This window comes from Micropterus salmoides, unplaced genomic scaffold (assembly GCF_014851395.1).
Source record: "Micropterus salmoides isolate LMB-PRFRI ecotype aquatic unplaced genomic scaffold, ASM1485139v1 Ms_hic_scaffold_7, whole genome shotgun sequence".
Lineage (NCBI taxonomy): Eukaryota > Metazoa > Chordata > Actinopteri > Centrarchiformes > Centrarchidae > Micropterus > Micropterus salmoides.
In genome coordinates, this window is record NW_024044459.1 from 24,233,303 (window position 1) to 24,258,003 (window position 24,701).

Consider the following 24,701-nt stretch of genomic DNA (forward strand, 5'->3'; position numbering starts at 1 on the left):
GCAACACAACAAGGCTCTCTGGACATTTCTACAATGCCACGCCTCTCTGTTGGTGGGCGGCGAATATTATTCCCTGGAATAGGCCTGTCAGGCAGCGCATACTTTCAGGCTGTCCACAGCCCAAACACATTTTGTTAATTTTATGTTTAGGTTTAGATTTAAAATGGATACCAATAAAATACAGACCGTGGATGGGGTTTATTTCTGACAGTCTTAATGAAGGTGGCCTGGTTTGTACGTAGCGTGTGAGGGAAGTTGGATCTGGAAGGCAAAGCTCAGGGAGCATCTATTTCGACATATAAGAAGAAGCAGCAACAAGCAACCCGCCAAATTCTAATACTTTGAGTTATGGCGACTCTGGGTGTTGTAGCTGTCTGATTTTTTCAGTAACGTTAGAGTGGTGAGTTACTATCAACTAAATAAAAATAAACTGCCAGTTTGCCGTTGTTCATAGAAACCAGCAGTTCATCTTAGATGTTGTTGGTCTTGTAACTCTTGGTTCAGTTAACGTTACTAGCATTAACATGAAGTTGGCGTTAATGCACATATGATTTATTAGCCAGCCGGCTAATTTATCGCATTTCAAGTAATACTCAAAACCATAATAACACATTTCTTCCATGTAATTTAGCTTCACGAAATGACGATGTGGAGCGACGTTGAACTTCTGACCAACGAGGACACAAACACTGTCCGTTTCGGCAGTGTGTCAAGGGAGGAAAATGGTAGCGGCTTGTATCAGGTGGATACACTGGTCAAAATATCCACTGCTAATGAGGTAATGTTCATGAATGTCAATATTTACAGTAACGTACACGAACATGCTCCATTTATTTTACTACACTCTCACATCCAGGGGCGTAGCAAAGGATTGTGGGCCCCCTGGGCCCTGATAGAACCATTCCTCTTATTTCTTTTAAATAATACTTAGTTGTGAATCTTTTAATAATAATAATAATCTTTATTTATAGAGCACTTTTAAAACCAACATTACAAGTGCTTTACAAGAATCAAATACAAGTTATAAAATAATTTATGTGTGCAATATTTAGGATGATCTATTGACAGAAATGCAATATAATAACTATGTTTTCAGTGGCGTATAAAGACCTTACATAATTAACCGCTATGTTTTTATTACCTTAGAATGAGTCATTTCTATCTACATACACCGCAGGCCCCTTACATGGAAGTCACAGTGTTGCTCCGCCATATTTCTACAGCAGTCCAAACGGACAAACTGCTCTACAGAGCGCGTTTTGTCACTACGTTGAATATATTCGAAGAACAATGAATTTAAAAGAATTCACTGTTACCGCCGACCTGATTTCCTCGGGTAGATTGTTCCAGAGCCTCGGTGCTCTGGCTGCAAATGCTCTGTTCCCTCTTGATTTCAGCCATGCTCTGGAACAAACAAAAGCCTATTGCCCGAGGATCTCAAGGTATGAGCTGGTGTGTAGGTTACTAGTACAATCAAACACCCAACTTGTAACAGCACTTATCAGTGATTGGATCTAAATGCTGGTTCTTGCAGGTGCAGGCAGATCCCTGTCTTTCCTCCTACAGTGGTTCAAACTGGAGCATTGTTGTTGCTGACAAGACTGTAATCCTGTTTGACCAGAGCTATCAGACCATCCTGCTGCTTCTTCACTTTGGTATACAACACCTTTTCATATTCCTCCTTTCATCTTCACGCTGTTTGCTATTTGTCAGATGTCAGTTGGGATGCATCCAAATCGGCCGGCCCAGATTTGTTAACATGACTGATGGACACTGCGTTAAAGCTATCTGTATTACTACAAAATAAATCAGTTTGAAGATAATGTAACCGTTCAGTCACGTGCCAGATTTCATCATGGTTTCTCGTCAGTGTAGCTTGACATTTCACAGTAACTACTGTACGTTAATACCAAGATTTATTTTTCAGAAACTGATGTGGATGCCATTGACGTATGTCTGGAAGGCCAGTTTTTGGTAGTCTGTGAAAGAAATGGCAACCTTCATTTGATCTATGTTCCGCACAAGAGAATCCTTCTCACCAAGGTAAGGGTGTTTTCTTCTTATTTATTATAAGGCCTCCTATATCGTCGGTCACTGTTATACTGTCTTATTTCACCTACAACACTTGAGATGAAAAAGATGATGGCAGCCAGCCAATAGTCCTGATAACTTGTGTTCTCTTGAGTTTGAGTTGTGTTACGTGTTTCTGTTTATGTACATTAACATGTTGTGTCATTTCCTTGTTTGTAGGCTTTGGTAGAGAGACCATCCAACTGCAATAAGAAAACATACCGCTATCTCATCATACAAGAGGACAAGACATCCTTAGGTAAAAAACAATTACAGGAGAATGAGTAGAATCTTAAGGCCGTAGTGTGCACTGGAAACAAATGGATTTAAAATTTATTCTCTGGGTGTTTAATGATGTGTTTAGTGTATTGCCCCCGTTTTGTTTTCTGTTGACAGGGATGTACCATGTGTTCCTTCTCATAAAGGATGGGTTTTTCCACATTACAAACCTTGCGCTGGGGAAGATCGAGACAGGTAGCAAAATAGCATATGCAGTAAACTTAATGTTTTGTTGGAGCCATTGTGTTGATCGAGTTAAATATTCATTGTTTTGTTTTCTCTGCAATCACAGCCATTGAAAAAATGGACATGGGAGCTTTGAAAGAGGTAAGTTAAAGCAATCTTCTTTCCATGCAATAGCAAAATAATTTTCTTTGAACAGCAGAAATATAATCACTCTTTTCCTCAACTCAGCTCCAGTCTCTCATCAAGATAGACTTCTCTTCCACCAGTGATTACCATGATGAGGGCTGCAGTACAGCAGTGATGTTCAATCTGGGCCATGAAATCCACTTAATGATTGGGGTCGGTGTGAGTTTTATTAATTTATTTTAATTTATTTACTACCTCTACCAATAATACATCTGTTACATGTGACTGAAAGCAAATTGAAAGGACAAAATAAATTGCTTCAAATATTTATTGCTAATTTTATTTCAGTCCCTGTTCATACTATGCTAATTTCTCATTGAATATCATTCTGTCACAATGCTTGCAAAGAAATCCAAAAGCCTGAATTTTACAATATTTATTGTAAGTTAAGCATTTGTGTAGATTCCTGCTGGTGGAAATCGTTTTAAAACTTAGTTGCGTTACTGTTCTTCAAAATAGCCACACATAACGCATGAAAACAAACTGAGTTTGTTTTCAACATAAAATTTAAGCCAATGTTTGCCATGATCATAAGACCTTTTATGTTAGACTCTCATACCCATAATTTTTAGCACATGTAAATCCAATGTAATATTTTGCACATTTAAACAACTGCCATATTGTACATATTCTTTATTCTTTTATCTTTTCATATCTTATTGTCAATTTTATGTTTATGATTACTTGACCTGCTGTGTGTGTGTGTATGTATGTATGTATGTATGTATTATATATATATATATATATATATATATATATATATATATATATATATATTATATTATATATATATATATATATAATATATATATATATATATATATATATATATACGTATTTCTTGATATAATTGGTCAATATTATTGTCTTCATAGGGGGATAAAGACAACATTATAACTCACTGGACGATGGACCGTCATCAGGCCAAGATGTGCCTTGTTCACTCTGTTAATAACAGCTTAATTCCAGGTAATCTCTTCCTTCATGTACAGTATATAGCTACACATTGTTTATGTGCCTTTAAGTTGAATATTTTATTATTTATCATCCTCATATTTAACATTTAAGTGATCGCAACCAAGTGATCAGTGTAAAGGCTCAGGTTTTTAGACATGGGTAGTAATAATACAGTAAAACGCAAAGTATTGGTTGCAAAACAAGTAAAACATTAAAATGTTTCTCAGATTAGATTGTGTGAGAGTTGTAACACATATTCTCCTTATATCTTTACTTCAAAGGTGTGAGGAAGATGGTGGTGGTGGAAAATTTCTTGTATATTCTTGACACTGAGGTGAGTTCATTGGTATCATATGTAGCTCTTTGATATAGCATTCATTAGGTGCGAGTAGTTGAGGTTTACATATGGATTGCTTTGTGTTTTATCTTTGGTTTAAGGATGCCCTGAGTCTTTGGGACGTACATTTCCTTGTCATGATTCACTGTTGGCCGGATCTTGCCATTCATGACTTTGAACTCACCACAGAATGTGGCTCTGCCTCCATGGTGGCGTACGTATCAATGTTTTATAGCCTACTGTAGCTGTAAATATACAGAGGGAGGTGTCTGAATTGAACAATGCTGAAAATGTGAATTAATCTGTGTGTATCACAGCCAGGACAAGGGGAGCATGAAGATGATTACGCTGACAAAGCAAGACAACAGTCAGGTAGAAGTACAACTCCTTTTGAAGAAACTATAATTGATGATTATCACAAGTCCTATTCTGAACTCCATATGCCGGTTTTTAATTTTTCAGATCAACTCACTGCAAATAAGATCTCTGCCCTCTATGACTGTTTGCTACTCTCTGGATGTCTCCTCGGTCTCCTGTCTTGTCCAGACAAAAATAAACATGGTAGACAATCAGCACTTAGTAAATTGTTTATATGAATTTTGCATGTGTGCTTTCTAGATGTTAATATTTCTAAGTCAGTTTTCTTGTCCTCTAATTTCAGGATACAATTTATTTAGTTGAAGGGATTTGTGAGGATCCAGAGAGGTAGGATATTTTTTATATGATTGCTATAATGTTCAGCCAGTACAGGCACAGTGATATGGTTTTAAAATCTTACGTGGTCTTTTTACTTGCTCTTCATCAAGTAGTCGGGGAGAGCCTATATCCTCTGTTGTTGTCAGATGCTTCACAGAGGCTTTGCCTGAGAACAGGTACCTCATTTTAATTAGATACATTTCTACATAATTGCGGTGTAACTGTAGTCTATATGATGTCAGTATAATTAGACTTACTTGACTTTTCTCTATTCCCAGACTTAGCAGACTTCTTCACAAACACATGTTTGAAGAGGCTGAAAAGTTTGCCATCACATTTGAGCTGGATTTAGACGTAAGTGTCTGTCTTTGAGTCTTGTAAGGAAAAGTAAAATTCATGTGACTGATGTGGGCTGAACGTTATTGTCCTTTGGCCTCAGTGGACAATGGAATGAAAGATGTCGCTTTGACAAGGCGCAGCTGGTGGTCATTTACTACCCAAATTATGGCTTTACACAACTAAAATCCTGTTTTTGTTTAGCTTGTTTATAAGGTAAAGCTTGACTTTGTGCTGGAGCAGCTGGCCTCTGCATCGGTGGGTGGCTATGGACAGGATGTGTGGTCTGAACTTGTAGACGAGGCCAAGACCAACCTGATGAAGATCACAGTCAGTATAACAATGCTGATTATTTAGTCTAATCTCTCAATTTACAGTTCATAAATGTTGATAAAATTTGATTTCTCAAGTTAGTCATAGCAAATAAATATTGTATTAACCCCTTAATAATAGAAGATACTTTTTTGTGTTGCCTAGGATGAGCAGTATGTGGTGGATTACTGTCTCAAGGCTCCTTGGCCGACCTTTGAGACGACAGAAAAGATGCTAAACCACGCTGCCACGCGATACTCCTCCTTACAGATCCAAGAGGCCTTGGCTAGGCTGGCAACATTCTGCAGCCTGCACGGCCCAGAACATTTCAAGTAAATTCAAAGTCTTAGTGGTTCAAAGTCACAGTAAATTTTCCATTTTGCGGTTTGCTCATTATGTACACTGATGTGTCATTTTAGTATGTTACTCTGTCATCCACAGTGGCATTGCCTGGATTGAGTTTCTGAACAGCACTGACAATTTGGGGGACATTCTGACCCACCTACGGGAAGGAGACATGAAGGGTGCACAACTCCTTTGGCTCAGATACGAGGTAAAGAACAGCGTCACACACTCACCCGAATAAATGTACAGACATTTCTCATGTATCAGTAACTTGTGCTGTGATGCAGGGATGAAGTTGCACATATATTTAACATGATGAAACAAAACATTTCTGTGAGAAATAACATGCTGTCAGGGTAATTTGTGATGTTGTTTACTACTGTGTTTTGTGACAGGGACAGCTTGCAGCGGAGTTTGATGAGAGCAAGCTTGAAGCTGTGCTCAGTGCCATCCCAGAGGACCTACCATCCCAAGACCTCTGTCCTTGGTTTAGGACAGTTTTTGTTCCTTTTGTGAGGAGAGCAATTCCAACAGGACAGGTAGGATGTACATTTCTCTCATCGTCATCATCTTCACCATATGGTGCCGTGTTTTCAGTAGTAAAAGTTATGTCTTTATGTGCCTGTAGAAAATTCTGGCCAGGTGGCTGGAGCAGAGGGCAAGGAATCTGGAGTTAACAGAAAAGGTAAAGAGAGAAAAAAATGTTCTTAACCAGAAATGCTTAAGTTAAGTCAAAACAGACTTTGTTATCATGTATTACATGGCAGCAGATGTGACCACTGGGGATGAGAATAAATTCATTTGAAGCTCTGAATGATTTTGTTGACTTGAGAAAAAGTTTGCAAGCTAAAATCACAATAGCAGATAATGGGGGAAAGGTCTGTATTATACATCTGTGATTATTTCTTAAAATTTTGTTGTTGTATAAAACACTCACAAGTATCACAATAGTTGAACAAATGAATATAAATATAATACGTTGTTCCAGGGTGCTTGGCCCCAGAATGGGTTAGACTTGGCAGTGCTTGGGCTGCCTTCTCTATGGACATGGATGAAATCTGTAAGTTAGCCACTCTACCTGTCAGCGTAAACGGTAACTTAATTATCCTGACAATATGTGGTCCATAATTTATTTGTATCTTCTTTTTTTTAAGGATGATACTTATGGTGCAGAAGAGATGGAGAACCTTAAGTCCCTGGTGTCCAACCTCCATAAGCTCCTGGACCTCCACCGGAAATACAACTGCAGACTTTCGCTTTCAGTCTTTGAGAAGGTTTGTGTCTTATTAGTGACGTTTTGTCATGACATTTGAGCTTCAAACAAGCTTCTGATATTTGTAGCAGGAAACAAATATTTTTATGACAGTACTTGTAAAACAAAACGTAGTGTTATTATTAATGTAGGGCAGGGCTATTCAAGTACAAATTCAATTGGGCCAGATTTTAAAACCAAGAAATGTAGATGGACCAGCAGCCTGTTTAAAACCTTGTTTTTAGCTTTTGGAAAATGACAGATTATATTAATATATTTAACAAATGCAAACAAATGTAGTGCAGAATAGAAAAGAGAAAAAAGTACTTGCCAGTCCTGGCAGGGTTAAACTGTCAGGGACATATATACAGTAGAGCACTTCCCTACTTGTGTCTGTCAATAGCTAGATGTTTTACAAAGCAACTAGGCGTGGTCGGGACTTACATGAGAAAACATTGATTTGTGAAAGCCATGATTGGTGGTGTCGTTACATCTGCCTGACAGTGGTAGTAGTACAGTGAATGTGCAACTCTCAACAGAGATAAAAAAGGAAACAAAATGGCTTACTTGTTGGCTACTTCCATACAATATATACCATGTTTACTTATTTTGTCATATATTGGATTTTTGTTGTCTCTTTCTTAATAATTTATCTTCCTTGTGAATTTGAAAGGGAAATGTTCGGAGTGTCGCATTCTTCATGCTGGATAAAGTGCCGGCTCCAGAGCTTATCGCCGCCACAGTGGAGAGCAGTATCCTGCCATATGCTAAAGAGCACGAGATTCCTTTTGATGAGCTACTTCTGCAGTATATCAAGGTAAAACCCCACCACTACCAAGCCCACTGGGGACAAACATTTTTATTTTCCAAATGCCTCACGATAAGTGTTTGTCTTTTTAATCTGTTCTTCACAAGGATCTGCTGGAGCGCTGCAGTTCTCAGACCACAACACTTTTCACAGAATGGGAGGCCAAAGCAGTGGCTGTGCTAGGTTGCATGACTGATACTGACGTAAGTTTCTGTGGCACCATTGCACGTACACACATTCACAACAAGCACAGATATTTGAGTGAAACACAGCCGACAGCAGAAAAGCCAGTAATGTTTGTAATCATATTTCCTGCCAGCTGATGGTGGATGCTGTGCTGGAGATCATGCAGAAAGCTGTGGTGCCCTGGAGTATTGTGGTAGAGAAACTGGTTCAGCAGTACCTAGAGATGGATGGACCAAAGTATGTTTACATTGTCTTCACCTTGATTTTTTTGTTTTGTTTTTTGTTTTTTTTAATACTTTTTAAAAATTTGGAAATATTAGCAATTCTTTATGATTTTCTTCTAACTGATTTATTCCACAGACAAGAGCTTTTAAAGGAGAGCTACCGTCTGATGGAGATCAGGAAACTTCTCAGGGGCTATGGGATTCGCAACTTCAACCTCTCTTACAGCACTCAAATTATGGTACTTTTTATATGAGTAATTGTAACATATTAGTTTTACTTTGCTGCCTATAAACCTGCTGTATATCTTCCCCAGACATTGATTAGATACATCCTGAAGCAAGACTTGCCAATGTCTTTAGAAGACTCCCTGACATTAGCTGAAGCGTACAAACTTCCAACCGCGCAGATAAATTACTTGTATCTCATCCAGTTGACTGGCCAAGGCAAGGTATGGAAATATGACATTGCCAAATTTAAATTGTGTCTCTTTCTATGTATCCATGTGAAATATTTATAGGAAGGTTTATCTGCTGCTTTCAGACTGAGGAATGCATGACTATCCTGAAGAAGCTGTCCTCTGCAGAGGCAGAGTGTGTGATTGAGCGTCTCACGTCGTGGGCTAGGCTGCAGCTGGAGGACAAAGACCACATATCTGACGAGGTGAGGAGACGGAAGATGTCATGTATGTTGCATACTTAGATGATGGCTACACAGCTATAAGCATCACAAACACGCCTTAAAGTAGACCATACATGAAATCGGTCATCACCTTAGCTGAACATGAAAAGTAGAACAACAGTGTGGTAAGCATATTCATTCTGGCATTTTATATATCTCAACTTTCTCTTGGCATCTACTATGTTCAATAGCACAAGAAACACCAGATGATTACAGCTCAGGTGATGGTGGAGGCTCTGAAATACCTGCATTTAATCCAAAAATGTAAGTACTTACGTTACGGTAAATAGAGTAAAATGTCCCTCATTCAGAAACCACAGTTTCACTTCCACACATCCACCCTGCTGAGGTTTTCTTGAGTAAGTCAATGTGTTCCTCTGAGCTCTTTAGCTGACTCTAGACTCTCTCACTCTAATGTTTTGGATGCTTCAGTAAAGTGTAGTTTGTTACAGAGAGCAGTAAACATCACAAATGGATGCTTTACACACTACACTCGTCATTCCTATCTCCTGAAATTATATAAGCACACCAGAAACGTATTGCTTAGGGTAAAGAGATATTGTGAACATCCACCTGAAAATCGAACTGTGATACCGGGTTTCATGTCCCCTGCAGATGATGCTCTTAAAAGCATGGAGTGTGAAAACAACCTCATCATGTTCAAGGCGATCGCCCACCTACAGGTGAGTTTCAAATAAGGAATGTTTTTAAGTGTTACTCCAGCCGTTCTTTCATCTGTTTTAACCTGCAGCCTCTTTGACTGTTTTTCCAGGAGGACTTTGATGTTTTCTTCACCCCCTCCAACTATGAGGATCCAAACATTCAAAAACAGATCCAGGAGCATCACATCACAGCCTATGAAAACACACGTGGCCGGCATTCATCTAAGGGTAAGCCTACGACAACTCCAGTTGTGGCTAATGATCCCGATGGCAAGACCAAGACCATCTCCACAGAAGCTGGCTTACGTCGTCTGGGAAGGCAGCTGCAGCGCACCGAACAGGAGCTCTGGTCTGACTTGGCCCTGCGAGCCCTGCGAGTGGGCAAGGTGGACAAGGCCCTCAAGATCCTCAGGTTTGTATGTGTGGATGCTGGGTCTTGTGTATAAATCCAGGGATGGGAAACTGATGGGGCATCCCCATCACCGCTCACGAGTTCTGATGAATTGTTTCAATATTTTTGAAGTCAGACTAAAACAAATACCAGCCATGTGCAGTGAAAATCTCTTTTGTTCTCTTTGTTGTCTTTCCTTCACATTTTCAGTGAGCTGTATGAACACCACTATAACACCAGCACGGGGAAGGTTCTGTTTACCGCCGCCAAGACGTTGTGCCACATGCTGGAGGCAGATGTGCCCATGGTGCTTCCTGATGACATGGACTTGCCGGCAGTCATCCACAGTCTGGCCTGCCAAGCCATCACTGTGTGCCACTCCAGTAAGGAACATGTGTTAACATCAGTTTTTTTATTAACATTTTATCCTGGAACAAATAGCTGTTATGTGATTCAGCGTTGGATTTCTAATTCAACTATTAGACTAGATACCTGGGATCTTTTTTAATATCCTGGGATCTTACAGTACAAAATGAATACACTTTTGTTGTGAAAACTAGACTAGCGATTGGGTTTCATTCTCATCTTAAACTCAGTAAAAAGTATTAGTTACAAATCACACAGATACTGCACACAGTTTATCTTATTTTGTTGAAGATGCTGACTGCCTTCAGGACAACAGACAGTGAAAACAGTTTTTGCAAATCTGAAAGAGCATGTAGGCTAAATAGTTTACATGAGACAAATCTGTCTTTGTGTGACATTTGAGCTCTGAGCTAGCCTGGCTACCCTCTGTTGCTTCAAATCATGAGTAAGTTGCAAAATCCCAAAAGCTACTATTATATTCACTTTTACAGATCTGCTACTGGACTGTCTGGAGCTTTGCAAGTGCACACGGATAGCTATGGATGTCTATCATCAGTGTCAGTTATCAGACAACTATGGCTTTACAGCCAAGGTCGGTATCTTATCTTTATACGTAAAATGACACTTTATTCACTTTGTTTTGGTCTAGTTTGTGCTTGACGTGTTTTTTGTCTGCAGACATCATATTTTAGCATAAAATTGTGTAATGTCACAGGATTTGACGTTGGAGGCAGAAAAAGATCCGTATTCTCAGTGGAGTTTTCAGGATGTTTTTAACGAAGATTGCATTGTTCTGGACCCCGTTTCTGTGCTTCCAGTCCAGTATGAAATTACCAACTGCTTGCTGCCTATTTCTTGGGGTGAGATGCTCACATTAATCATCTATTCACTGTCTATTTAGGATTTAATCACCGTAGGCAGTCTACAGTTAACTGGTTTTGTCAGCTGTTATGCTAATTTATTCCCAAACTTGTAGATACCAAGCTGTACCCACTGGACTGCTCCTGTCTGTCACACTGCTCATTTGAAGACGGTATGTACTTCATTTTATATTTTATTTTATTTAAGTTGTAATTTCAAAAGTTTACCTTGTGTGTTGCCTGGCCTACATGTAGGTTCAAACTACCTGCAGCCCCTGCTGGGTCCCCTCAACAACATGTTACAGATGTTACAGGAGTGCAGTCAGCTGGAGCTGGCCCTCAGAGTGCTGGTCAACTCATACGGCAGCTGCCTGCAGCATGTCACCTCTAATGTTATGGATGTAAAGCTCAGTGTACAGGTATGGCTGCAACATATGCAGTGGTGATATCAGTGCCAGTGCTTTAGGTTAGGTTTAGGTTAAAATTTATTGTCATGTGCACTTAAGGGCTCTCCCAGCCCTTAATATATAGATGTATGCATAAAAACAGGAGTAAGAACAGAGCATTTTCTGGGTAGCTGGTTTCTTTATGTGTACACTTTTACACCATTATTACAGGCTCACCTACTTGCAAGTGAAACTAAGCAAAACTATTTTGTAATGTTTGAACTGAAAATGTCACTGTAACCTGTTAATTCTTCTTTCAGCTTTATGATACCCAAGAGCTTAAGAAGTACAATATATGCTTGAATACTCTTCGGAAGACAACTACTTCCTTTCTGAATGCTGTTGCTGTGGCTCTCTTGAACAAGGTGAGTCTGATGTCATGAGAGGGTTGTAGCAGATTTACTGCATTTTTGTATATTTTTAAACAACTATCTTATTTTGTATGTGTTGCAGGTGTTCAACTGGAGGGTCGTCGATTGTGATTTGGCTGTTGGACTCTGTACGCTCCTCACCAAGGCAGAAGTCTTCAAAATACTGTGGAAGGTTATTGACAACACCTGGCAAAACTATGACAAAATCTTGGTAGGCAATACGATCACTGTTCTACTGTACTTTATTGTTAAGACTTTTATTGTTTTTAATAATGTAAATTAAAGAAAAAGAACCAGGCAAAATGGTAAATGTAAGCAGTTATTGGTGTATTCAGTTCATATTAAGGGTGTTGTCACACCTTGTCAGACCTTTAAGAGATTAAGTGTGTGGGGCTATCTCTCTTTTCCTCTTACCTTTACTTGACTTAACTCTCTAAAACTGGAGCCCTTGAAAGATATTGTGTTGTCAAATGCACAAAGAGGTCAGTGTAAACAGTACAAATTGTAGTGACTGTTGAGTCCTGCTTGTAATCATAGACCATTTCGAGATAAGCCATGATAAAACATCAAGCAGGATGTGGGGGGCAGATTACAAGTACACACACATTTATATGCACTTGTTATCTTCAGCACAACTAATTAGCTACTGTATATTTATTATGTCAGGCTGTGGCCAGGATCGGGGCCAGTCTCTGCGGCTTGTACAATGAGGAAGAGGAACAAGAGAAGTTTCTCTCTGTCATCACTGATGCTGAATGGGGCATCAAGCTCGGCAAATTGGAGGTGTGTGGATAAACACACCTCACATTATACACATTATATTTCATGTTGCTGTCTCTCTTGAGGTGGGAGTGTAATGGGACTTCTGCTCTCTCCCAGATATCTATCCAGCCAGTGTTCCGTCAGCGGCCTGAGATGAAAAGTACTCTGGTCCCTGAACTGGTGAAAAACACAAGAATCACCCAGGACATTATCCTCGAGTACTGCAGGTCAGCTGCTTACTCTACAGTGTCAAATTCTTCAGTCTGTTTCAATGTGGAATATAACATTTCATTTTGGCTGCAGACTGTGTGTAAGTGTCCACCACAGTCTGACAGGCAAGTATTATTTTCCTACCTGTGCTAACCATCTCTCTGCTTCTATCTGCAGCACCTTTGGCCTAGACCGTGACAGTGTTATCAACCAGTACATCACCACCGTACTTCTGCTCCACGAGGACGAGGAAGGTGCAGTTGACTCGGGCAAAGGCCAGGAAGAGATGCAGCCTCTGTGTCATGCCGATGCGCTGGAGCGAGTCCTGCAGATTATCCCGATGTTACACAGCAAAAGCGAGCTCACCGACAGTCTCTGTGCTGCCATGTTCAAGGTTTGTGCACGGGGGACAAGTTAAAAAGAGGGAGATCTTTAAAGCATTACCTCTTTAACATGAGGGCTCAATGTTTTTTCAACCCCTTTTTATGAGTGAAATTTCTGATAACTTCTGATATAATAGTGTTATTATAATTTTAAAAAAATACGACACAACTGTGTTGTTTTTTTTGGTAATTAAAAAAAAATCAAAAACCTATATTCATACGCTTTTTAAATTGTAGCTGTTTGATTTTCTTCCTGCGAACACATTACTTGATTATTTTGCCCAGAAAGGCTCACATACAGTACTTGGTTTTTCACCGCTTTTGCAAACAGACAAGACAAGTCTGAATTACACTTAAATGAGTTTACTGTCACAGTAAATTCTTTTGGTGTTTTTGTCACAAACAAAACTTTAGTTTGGTTAATCATCTAACATGCAAAATGCCTTTCTCATGCAGCTCAGCCCTTACAACTATGAGAGAATCGAAGTAGTGCTGAAGATCATACAGGCTGCAGATGAGACTGTGATGAGCTTTTCTCTTAGTCAGGTAAAAAAAACACATAGGCACATTTAAAATTAAATAGTACCTTATCTTCAAACTTTATGCAGACTAGCAACTAGTGTCTTTTAATCCACAGGCAATGGGCCTCCTTCAGCACCTGAAGTCCTACAAGCGAGTCTCTCCTCCCTCAGATGTGGAGAACACGTATCTTATGGAAAATAGCCTGCTGCCAAATCACCTGTCCAACAGCAGACTGCCCTTCCACCTACTTTTACAGACCATACATTACTGGAAGATTATCTGTGAGTTAGCCTCTGTAGCTGTCTAATGTCATGCTTCAGTAGTATAATTGACAAACCTGAAGTGACACTCATTGTATTAGACCTGCACTGGTTGGTATCATGTGTAACCTAAATGGAAGCCATTGCTCATTTGAGGTCCTAACATTACTTCAGATATCTGTAACCACCGTGAGTCAGACTGCATTTGAGTTCCTCAAGTGGGTTATAGAGGAAACTTTAAATAATTGTAACTGCACTTTTTTTTGTGAAAATGTATGTTATTATAAATATTTTCAATTTATTGATATCAGGATTATTTTAAGACTAAGGGAAAAATGTTTTTACTGTTTAGCTCCTGAGCTCAGTGAGGAGACATTCCCTACCATTCTTCTAATTAGCAAACTGATGAAGGTAAACCACCATAATCAAAAACATTGTAGTATTCATGAAGTTTGACTGTTATTCAGGTTATTTGAAACTTCTTGTCTCTTTCCAGGTGAGCCTTGACAAGTTATACATGTCAGCAGCAAACCATGTGTTTGAGAAGAAGATGAAGCCTTTGCTCTTAGAGCAGAGGAAAAAGGGTCAGGGTCACGGCTACAATAAGGAGACTTTCAAGGTGGCCAACAGCATGATGAAGTACATTCACTGTATCCAGAGCCCAGAGTGGGCTGCTGCCACAGCCCACAAGATCACCCAGGAGCTGCCACCAGGTCTGAGCTGCAGGTCAGACTTTGCCACTTGTTTACGTGCTTGTTTGTATTTATGCACTGAATTGTTTCCTGCTCTCTACAGGCTATGAGAAGACACAGTCACTTAGGTTCTGTTTAGCTCTTGGAGATGCCTGGCTGAAAGCTCCAAACCTTGAGGTCAGTAATTTGGATTTTCTCATCTGCAGAAATGATACAGTCTAAACTTGAAGTCTCTCACATCTTTATCTGATTAGTTTTATCATACATTTACTCCCCTCTGATCCTGAGCAGGAGGCAGTGCGGGCCAGAGGAGAGACGTTTCTGTCCAAGGTGAAGCTGCAATTCCAGCGCTCGGCTACTGAGAATACCTTGATAAGCAGCCAGCTGAACAGCCCAGAGCATCTGAAACTGACTGGGACGCCAGCCAGGCTCATAGTATCCCTGTATGAGCACAGCAGTGTGGAGCAGCAATACAGAGACACGGGAGGTCAAACTCATCCTGGTGAGCATGCTTTGACACAGCAGACTGCTGTAAAAGCTGAAGTAAAGAAACACAACGCATGCTTAAATTGTTTGATAACTGGGAGAAAGTCATCAACAATGTTGACTCCTTTAATTTGGAAAATTTGTCTCTGAGCAGATATACACGCAGTGGTAAAGGAAATAGCCACCATCAACAACGTGGATCTCCGGAAAATCCGTAACATGATGTTGGAAAAATGGATCTGCAAAACAAGCCCTGGTGTTACCAAGGTTTGTCACTTGACTCATTAATCACAGTTTCTGTTTATCTCCTATTAATATGCTTACATTGTGTTTTATCACATTTGGGACTGTGTAGATTTTTGACACAATATTTTTTTCTTTAATAAAGGATATCAGTACTTATGAATGTGTCAGCAATATCGAGGATGACCCAGACTTAATGAGGTACAGGCATCACTGTCATTTTGCATGAATTGTTTTTTAATAATAAAAATTCATTTAAAAAGAAATCCTTGTGTTTTTCTCTTTACCACTTTAAATCTGCACTTAAATTACTGTATTATTTGACAATAATTGGGTAAAGAGCTGTAACATCAAAATGTGTCGAGCTCTCTGTTTATTGTGTTGATATGATGCTCTCAGGGTGGTGTACATGCTGCAGTCTTGCCCCAAGGACGATGCTGTCCGTCTTCTAACCCCTATCCTATCTGCCGAAACCTGGGTGAGTAATAAATTGAAGGGAATCAGAATTGGACAAAATGTCCAGAGATTGTGGCTGATGTCTGTTTCTGTATTTCCTCCTGTAGCCTCTCAGCAGTGCTGGGCCTCGTCTCACCTTCTGCCATCGCACTCGAGCGCTGCTTTGTCTCGTCCGCCTTGCTGATGCGGCCACTTTGGAGGCTCAGTTGCGGATCCCCAGGACCAAAATTCAGTATGAGGCCAGGAAATCCATTTAATAGTATTGATATATTAATTGCAAGGGGGTTTTAATGCTTGTTTATTTTATATTCCCATGCAGATCTTACCTGAAAAGCTACATTTTTGTCTCTCAACTGGAGGCACTAAACATCCCTTACACAGTGCAGTCTTTCCTCAGTAGTCCCAAAGAAGGCTTGGTTAAAGGGCTCTGGAAGAACCACAGTCATGAGCCACAGGTACTTTCTAGTTGAAAACATTTAAATTTTTCCAGCTAGTTACTTCATTTCAGCTTTGCTAGAAATGTTACACACGGCACACAAGCTGCAAACCTTTGTCCTTTCAGGCGGTGCGGTTGGTGGCAGACCTGTGCTTGGAGTATCAGGTGTACGACCCTCAGCTGTGGAACAGTCTGCTGCAGAAGCTGCTGGGCTTCAACTTGGTGAGGGGATGTCGTGCACCAGGAAAAATCATCTTATTCACACAATTGGTCTCAATTTTAGTCTATTCTTTTAAAGAAAATAGAATGCAGTATCTCACTCTTGAATGATGTCGGTCTTTTTCAGTTTTTCTCCAGTCTTTGGAAACTTGTTGATGGTGGTGCACTGCTCAACATCCTTATAATGCATTAAATATAGGCCGCTCAGTCATGTATTTTGGAACACAACTGACGTATGTTTTTTTTTCCCCTTCAGATCAGCCACCTCCAGATGGTGCTAGAGGCAGCAGTGGCTGTGCCTGCTCTGTGGGAGGTAATGTTGTAGTTTATTTAAAGAAATTACTTGAGAACATATAACATGGTAAAATGTAGTCCCAAAGTGTATATGATGTCATCGTTGTTCCAAAATATCAGAAGATAAACATTTCAAATGCACCAGAGAAATGGACACGAGAGATTGCTCTAAACCAGTCGAGGCTCACCGCCGGCTTTAGAAATCATATTCTTTTGACTCTGCCGATCAGTCAGATTGTTCTCTGCCTGGGTTGATCCCTGTCAGGATCAGCAGCGGGCAGATTGTAAAATCTATAAGATCTGTGAACCATCATGGCACTCATGGAGAAAACCGGCTACATCAAAAGTCACCAACACCTCTACATGCGCCTTTAAAAATAGCACTGCTTGATGTGAGATCTGTAGTTAACAAAACCTTCCTTGTTAATGAAATCATATGTGCCAGTAAACGTCACTGTATTCTGCTCACGGAGACCTATCTACCTACCTATAAGCTCAAAAAAGGATCTCTAGATGAATTTGTTTAGCTGCTGTCAAATTTATGTCATTCTGTCATTTATGCACCTTTTTTAATGTCCTGTGTACCCAAACATGACAATATATTCAGATTCATAAATAAGTTTTTTATCCATGACAACAGTTCAGATATTTTCATTAACCATCTTGGTTACTATGTGTAATTTTTCACCCGTCAACTCTAGTGTTTGAGTGACGAGGTGGTCAAGCAACTTAAATCTTCCACCTGTTCTCTCGCCCATATACCCACAAAATGGTTTATGGTTAATGTGTGAAAGTTTCTTTCACTACGTGTCAGATTATCTTCTATATTATCATCTTTTTCTCTAAAGCAGTGTTAGAAACCTGGGTGTTATTGTTGATGCCAATCTAAATTTCTAGCATTACATCACTGCTATTACAAAGACAGCTTTTTTACCATTTAAAGAAAAAAAAAAACATTTCCAAACTCAGGAGCTTCTTCCAGTCTGACTGAAAAATCCATGCATTGATCTCCAGCAGATTAGATTGCTGTAGTAGATGTAGATTATTACTGCAGCCAGAATGAACTTAACTTTAAATTTTTACTTCTTGTTTACAAGGCCCTAAATATTTAACCTGCTTATTGGCTATAGCCCAATCATATCATCACGCATGTATTCAGGTGGATAAGTAAATTAGGTTTTTGTTTGTTTAATATTTTACTATAAAGCATATTTAGTTTACCAGTGTATGAAATATGCTTTACAAATAAATTTTACTTGACTTTAACAGTGACAATATTGACAGGAAATGTGGTTTCGTCACCGGAATAAAGCAAATAGTATGTGACTTAATGAGTAGCTTACTAGACATCCACAGATGTTGAGTCAAAAATAAAGACACTCCGACCGTCTCCGCTACATTATGACTCAGAATACAATATGGCTAATGATAATAGAGAAAAGCTCGCAAAGTAAATCATTTTATTTATTTATTTTCCTCCCCAGATTTCTAGTTTCTCCAGGACCTGGAGGAGTATGATACTGGCACCTTTTGTCTCAGGTACTAAGTTCCTCTAAGTGTGAAGTCCATTAACTAAATGGATTTATTTGTTGTGAGACTGACTGATCTTTATTATACAATGTTTTAAATGTGTTATTCTCCTTGCATTGACATGCTACAAGAACTACTGTAAATTTGTTAAGACATTTGAACCCATTTGTAAGAGTTGTGTTTAGGCTTTGGAGACAAATACCTAGAGAGCAAGGCGATATATTAAATACTTGGAAAGATGGTGACAGCTAGTAGTAAATGCACTAAATAATTGCCTTGTTTTTATGAAGCCTATTTAATTTGCATATACATGTTTGCATTGTTCAGTGTGCCTCTTGAATGCTTCTGACTGTCTGATCTGTTTTCTTGGTGACAGCCTCTGTTCCTCTGAGTCCAGATCAACAGGCAACAATCTACAGGACCTTTGTTCTCCTCCTCAAGTACGCTTTACTCAAGTTCAGCTGCTCTGAATGCTAGGATTATGTGGAACCTTCATGGACTGTAGTACTATAATATGTGCAGTCAATACATGTACTGATAAATTTAACTGTTGTCTTTTCAGTTGTTGTGATTATGTTGAAAAACAATACTCAGAAAAACATGGCAGAGTGGTGATCCAACAGTGTTAAGAAATTCTTAATGTGTCTTTATGTCCAAAATCAAAATGTCCCTCATTCACAAAAAGGGGATGGCTGTTTTAAATTTTTAAGCCATATGTATGCCAATTTAATATGTTTCATGCACCCAGATTTGCTTTACCAAATGTTTGAATTTATTTATGATAAAAAGCAGTGAATAAGTCATGTTCTCTTCACATTTATTCCAACTATCCTGCCACTCATCTTTCGTCCCGAGGTGCCCTTTCCTGTTGAATCTGGACCTGATAGGGATTGCCAATCGCTTTGCACAGTTCAATCTGCCAGCCTTTGCCCTGGGAACTCTCCATCTCATCCCCTGTGCTAATAAAAAGGCTCAGCAGATCCAGGTGAGCACATCCATGTCAATGCAACATGCGAGAATGAACCGTTTGGAGGATCTGTGTGATTTAGGCCCTCATTACAGTCACATTGCCATGACCATCGCTGTGTTTTTGCCATTCCCAGGGCTTCCTGTCTTTCTGTAACCCAGTCACTGTCCTCGAGCAGGTAGAAGAGCTTATGAACACCGGGGAATTGGCTGGAATTCCCTCACAGGTTAGATGTCACTTTAGGTTAGATGTGACTTTCCATTATTTTCCTAATTCATGACTTTACTCATCGCTTGTGCTTAAATTGAGATTTGAAGTTCAATTAGATTCGACTTTTCACATCACTGTACATCATCTGTCAACATTCCACATATTCTCCCTTATCATTTCCCAACAAATGTACACCACAAACAGCATACAACAACAACAGACAAGACAGCGCAAGACTTCCAGGGCTTTCTGTCGGCACTTTTTAAGTGCTATTTCAGCTTCCTCTAAGTATTTGCTCAGTGTTTCGGCTAAATTTCATCAAGCTATAATGTACCCTACTGTTGATGGAACATCATGTAACTAAATATGTGTTGCTAAGCAAATATATATATTTATAAAAAACATTAATGCTCTCTGGGTCTGTCCCAGTATCAGTAAAGCTGTTAAACAGGAAGCTGAGATGTGTCTGATGGTGTGAAGATGGTAAAGGGTGTTGTCTTGGTTAAAAACAGTGCAGTAAATCTTTCGCAGTATTAACACGGATGTCTCCTGCATGATTGAAACACATTTGCATTGTTGCTACTAGGGATGGGAATCATTAATTTTTATTGATCTTGATACCCTTATTGAGACCGCTTAACGATTCGATTCTTTATGATACCACTATTGATACTTTACTATTATTTAGTGATAGTTATTTGGTCAGACCAGACCCAATGGGCATGAGGTAGGCCTGCACGGTGTGAGGAAAATATTCAATGTGCGATAGCCTTATATATTGAGATGACATATCACTTGTGATAAATAAACATATATTGAAGTGTACATATTAACTGCCTGGTTGTTTTTAATTTAATATTGTAAATACAGCTAACTTTATATCTGACATCACAAGTAGTGAGTTACATTTAGAAAGAACAACATCAGTCTGTATCAGTCCCTCCTCCTCTCTCAACCCTCACCGTATTCCACCACGACGGCGCAGCCTCTCGCGCTGCTGCTGTGTGTGTGTGTGTGTGTAAACCGACAGAGAGCAGCCAGAGACTGGTGATTTTCTTATCCATTGCGTTTCAAATTAAATCACATTTGACGCTCGAGACATAAAGTTACATCATAGGACCCGCAAGTCTCGATAGCAGTATCGATAAGCTCGAACCTTATTGAGAAATTTTGGAACCGGGTGTCGATCCCCATCCCTAGTTGCTATGTTTCTAGACATTTCTTTTCCTTTTCGTTTTGGTTATATTATATTGTATTACATTATTACCTCTGTGATTTCTCAGATCAGGGAGACTGTATTAACATTCATCAGTGAGAATGGACAGCACCAGAAACTGCTGAAGACCAAACACTTCAAGCATCTGAAGCAGCTCCTTGTGTCAAGTGGCAATCCCAACCAGGTGAAAGACTTGGTGGACTACCTGATCAGCCAGAACTGGTAAATTTGGAGTTTTGTTTTTATTTATTTATTTATTTTCAAAACAACAATATGCTGATAAAGGATGCAGGGATCTATGTGTCAGTAGTAGTGGGCTGGACACTGGTCTAAGTGGAGGACAGTTCAAATATCCCTTGCCATCTTACATTACTGCTGGTTAAAAGGAGAAGCCAAATCCAACAATCAGAGATAAGGCAGCCGTAAATCAAGGTCTAGAATGTGGACCGTGAAGTTCAGCAAGACGGTAAAAGTTCCCAAACACAATATATTAAACTGAATTATGTCAGTTTTACATGAGATATTCTCTTTCTTGGAGTTGATGTTGTTTAGCTCTGCCAGTCTAGAGTAATTGCTGACCGCCACCTGCTATCTAAGGATATTTTGATCGTTAAAGAGCGAAACAGAACTGTATGCGTTTAACGTTTTTAAATGTATAATTTGAGTTCTTCACGTCAGATTTCTCTTATTCTGCTCTTCAGTCAGAATGATGCTGACTCACTCGCTCGTGACTACATGAAGCACAGAGAGCATCAAAGAGGGAAGACGCTGACAAACGGCTCTTCTTCACCGAGCTGCCTGAAGCTAACTGAAGCCGATATCCTGGACCCAGAATAAACACCACAAAGAGATTGGGTTTGATGACAGACGAATGTTATTTAACATAACTTTCATGCAATTTGTCGTATCATTATCACATTGATTATTTAAAGACACAAAAGACTTGTAATTTTACTTTAATTTGTTTGTCAGGAGTTTCTCAACATGCAAAATGGAGGTTTGGGTTGAACTGACCCTATTTCTGCAGCTGTATTTATGTATTTCTACTTGGTCTGTGTTGGTCTGAGATGCAACATTTGCACTTGAGATGCATCTTTCAACTGTTCATGTAATATTTGAATAAATGCTTTTCGTTATTGAATGTGTAGAGGAATTCTTGGTAAACAAACCTGTGCAGCCTATTAATCTATTCCATTTTAGTAACTCCTGGCATGTTTATAATTCTGTGTATACTGTTATAATTGCTGGCTAACATGCAGTCGAAGGAACTGTTTGAATAGATGGGATTAAAAATACTGTATGTCAGGGTCGTGTAGCAACTGGAGTGAAGCTCTAAAGAGAGGAAGTGATCCTCACCCAGGTTTTTGGGAATTAATTAATTAACCAATGGTATCATGTAGTATCTCACCATGCTGTTTCTGGAAAAAGTGTCTTATGTCTATCTAGAAAAGAGACTTTTTACAGACAGGGTCCACTACAAATACATGCAAACAATACTCTGGCTCAACTTGCATGCATCTTTATAAGTAATTCCAATTCTTGCATTATTGATTAAATCTGAGTCTTTTATAGCATGACTAAACCAATTAGTTTAATACAACAAACATGATTTGTTTTGACCTCTAAATGATTCAAAGTAGTTATTAATTGATTTAACCTATTCTTACACACAGTAATACACATTTTTATGATAAAATTTATTATAAAACTCTTTATGTATGAATAGTTTATTCTAACCATGAGCAATTTGTATACCATCCACCGGGCACACATGCAACAATCCTTCAGACTCCAGACTGAATCTGTTCCTCAGGTCAAACCCTAGAACATCGAGTCAAATATGTGTTTTCGCTTTGCTTGCCTCCCCAGGAAGTTCCCCATTTCAAACAAAACAGGAAAAACACTGCACACCAAGTGCAAAGGAAAGCATATATGTAGTGTTGCAAGTGTCCAATGCTCTCGACCCCTAAGAGAATTGTCTGTCCTATATTAAACATTGGACGAGTAGAAATTTCCTACAGCTAAATGAGGACAAAACAGAAATACTTATATTTGGCACCAATACACAAAAAGAAATGCTTTCTAAACAGATTGAAATGTCTGGCTGTACAGAAAAAGAGTGCTGTCAAAAAAGTGTCTGTCCTGATTGACTCTGAGTTGGACTTTAAAAATAGGGTTGAGCAATTTCTACAAAATTTCCATCGGAGATGTCTAAAATTAAACATTGGGATGGACGAAGTCATCGCGTGCTTGGGCGCGCGCGGCGGGGCAGCAGTCGTCTTGTGCATTTGTTCTCGGGTAAAAAAAGTCAGTCTTAATAAAACATATTGCTGATGGAGAAAATGGAGCGGATGGGGGAGACAGGGAGAGGCGGGGCAAGCCACTGTGTTTATTTCATTATATTCGACTTCGGCCAAGGATTTTCATTTCTGTGCATCCCTATTTAAAAATAAAGGTAGCATTTTTCATTTAAGAAACATTGCTAGAGTTAGACCCTTCCTAGCCTTGGAAGATCCCAAAAACCTGTTGCATGCTTTTGTTTTGTCACGATTGGACTATTGTAATGCATATGCATGTAATGCATGTGTCTAGAATGTGGACCGTGAAGTTCAGCAAGACGGTAAAAGTTCCCAAACACAATATATTAAACTGAATTATGTCAGTTTTACATGAGATATATCCCGTGATGGCACAGTCTGAGTGTTTTTGGAATTGACACTGTATTTTGTGATTTTTTTTAAATTGATCAATACTGTTATTTCTAGTTTAAGTTGTGGATTCAGTGTCTTGATTATACAGGGCTTGAATTTCAATATTCTCTTTCTTGGAGTTGATCTTGTTTAGCTCTGCCAGTCTAGAGTAATTGCTGACCGCCACCTGCTATCTAAGGATATTTTGATCGTTAAAGAGCGAAACAGAACTGTATGCGTTTAACGTTTTTAAATGTATAATTTGAGTTCTTCACGTCAGATTTCTCTTATTCTGCTCTTCAGTCAGAATGATGCTGACTCACTCGCTCGTGACTACATGAAGCACAGAGAGCATCAAAGAGGGAAGACGCTGACAAACGGCTCTTCTTCACCGAGCTGCCTGAAGCTAACTGAAGCCGATATCCTGGACCCAGAATAAACACCACAAAGAGATTGGGTTTGATGACAGACGAATATTATTTAACATAACTTTCATGCAATTTGTCGTATCATTATCACATTGATTATTTAAAGACACAAAAGACTTGTAATTTTACTTTAATTTGTTTGTCAGGAGTTTCTCAACATGCAAAATGGAGGTTTGGGTTGAACTGACCCTATTTCTGCAGCTGTATTTATGTATTTCTACTTGGTCTGTGTTGGTCTGAGATGCAACATTTGCACTTGAGATGCATCTTTCAACTGTTCATGTAATATTTGAATAAATGCTTTTCGTTATTGAATGTGTAGAGGAATTCTTGGTAAACAAACCTGTGCAGCCTATTAATCTATTCCATTTTAGTAACTCCTGGCATGTTTATAATTCTGTGTATACTGTTATAATTGCTGGCTAACATGCAGTCGAAGGAACTGTTTGAATAGATGGGATTAAAAATACTGTATGTCAGGGTCGTGTAGCAACTGGAGTGAAGCCCTAAAGAGAGGAAGTGATCCTCACCCAGGTTTTTGGGAATTAATTAATTAACCAATGGTATCATGTAGTATCTCACCATGCTGTTTCTGGAAAAAGTGTCTTATGTCTATCTAGAAAAGAGACTTTTTACAGACAGGGTCCACTACAAATACATGCAAACAATACTCTGGCTCAACTTGCATGCATCTTTATAAGTAATTCCAATTCTTGCATTATTGATTAAATCTGAGTCTTTTATAGTA

At 39.1% G+C, this 24,701-nt stretch overlaps 1 protein-coding gene across 4 annotated transcripts; it reads left to right on the plus strand.

Moving 5' to 3' along the window:
- Nucleotides 1–140: 140 nt before the first annotated feature.
- Nucleotides 141–21,976, plus strand: kntc1 (kinetochore associated 1). Of its 4 annotated transcripts, none has more exons than XM_038702968.1 (61): nucleotides 141–400; nucleotides 632–778; nucleotides 1,535–1,655; nucleotides 1,928–2,043; nucleotides 2,251–2,329; nucleotides 2,467–2,544; nucleotides 2,642–2,676; nucleotides 2,764–2,880; nucleotides 3,597–3,690; nucleotides 3,960–4,012; nucleotides 4,117–4,229; nucleotides 4,333–4,387; nucleotides 4,478–4,576; nucleotides 4,677–4,720; nucleotides 4,822–4,887; nucleotides 4,990–5,065; nucleotides 5,252–5,377; nucleotides 5,525–5,691; nucleotides 5,801–5,912; nucleotides 6,100–6,243; nucleotides 6,333–6,389; nucleotides 6,693–6,764; nucleotides 6,859–6,978; nucleotides 7,630–7,773; nucleotides 7,872–7,967; nucleotides 8,084–8,187; nucleotides 8,311–8,413; nucleotides 8,489–8,623; nucleotides 8,716–8,835; nucleotides 9,045–9,117; nucleotides 9,469–9,536; nucleotides 9,626–9,927; nucleotides 10,117–10,289; nucleotides 10,764–10,864; nucleotides 10,988–11,132; nucleotides 11,249–11,305; nucleotides 11,388–11,551; nucleotides 11,839–11,943; nucleotides 12,032–12,160; nucleotides 12,616–12,732; nucleotides 12,829–12,938; nucleotides 13,099–13,315; nucleotides 13,761–13,850; nucleotides 13,942–14,107; nucleotides 14,439–14,497; nucleotides 14,583–14,799; nucleotides 14,882–14,955; nucleotides 15,070–15,280; nucleotides 15,419–15,531; nucleotides 15,653–15,708; nucleotides 15,907–15,985; nucleotides 16,071–16,195; nucleotides 16,283–16,418; nucleotides 16,526–16,621; nucleotides 16,875–16,931; nucleotides 18,397–18,451; nucleotides 18,819–18,882; nucleotides 19,298–19,427; nucleotides 19,546–19,635; nucleotides 20,903–21,057; nucleotides 21,537–21,976. In XM_038702968.1, exons 2-61 carry the CDS (start codon nucleotides 641–643, stop codon nucleotides 21,670–21,672), a joined length of 6,654 nt encoding a protein of 2,217 aa, XP_038558896.1. In that variant the 5' UTR covers nucleotides 141–400; nucleotides 632–640; the 3' UTR covers nucleotides 21,673–21,976. The 4 variants fall into 4 exon arrangements, with proteins under 4 accessions (XP_038558896.1, XP_038558897.1, XP_038558898.1 ...); XM_038702969.1 differs by having other exon boundaries at nucleotides 4,825–4,887; XM_038702970.1 differs by having other exon boundaries at nucleotides 142–400; nucleotides 2,764–2,874.
- The last annotated feature ends 2,725 nt before the right edge of the window (nucleotides 21,977–24,701 follow it).

What these genes read in the sequence shown, in the direction of transcription:
- kntc1 (XM_038702968.1), top strand. Translation starts at nt 641, where the DNA reads ATGACGATGTGGAGCGACGTTGAACTTCTGACCAACGAGGACACAAAC. An exon ending in CTGTGGCTCTCTTGAACAAG is followed by an intron (nt 11,944 to 12,031) that starts GTGAGTCTGATG and finishes TATGTGTTGCAG; the next exon opens with GTGTTCAACTGGAGGGTCGT. An exon ending in ATCCCCAGGACCAAAATTCA is followed by an intron (nt 16,196 to 16,282) that starts GTATGAGGCCAG and finishes ATTCCCATGCAG; the next exon opens with ATCTTACCTGAAAAGCTACA.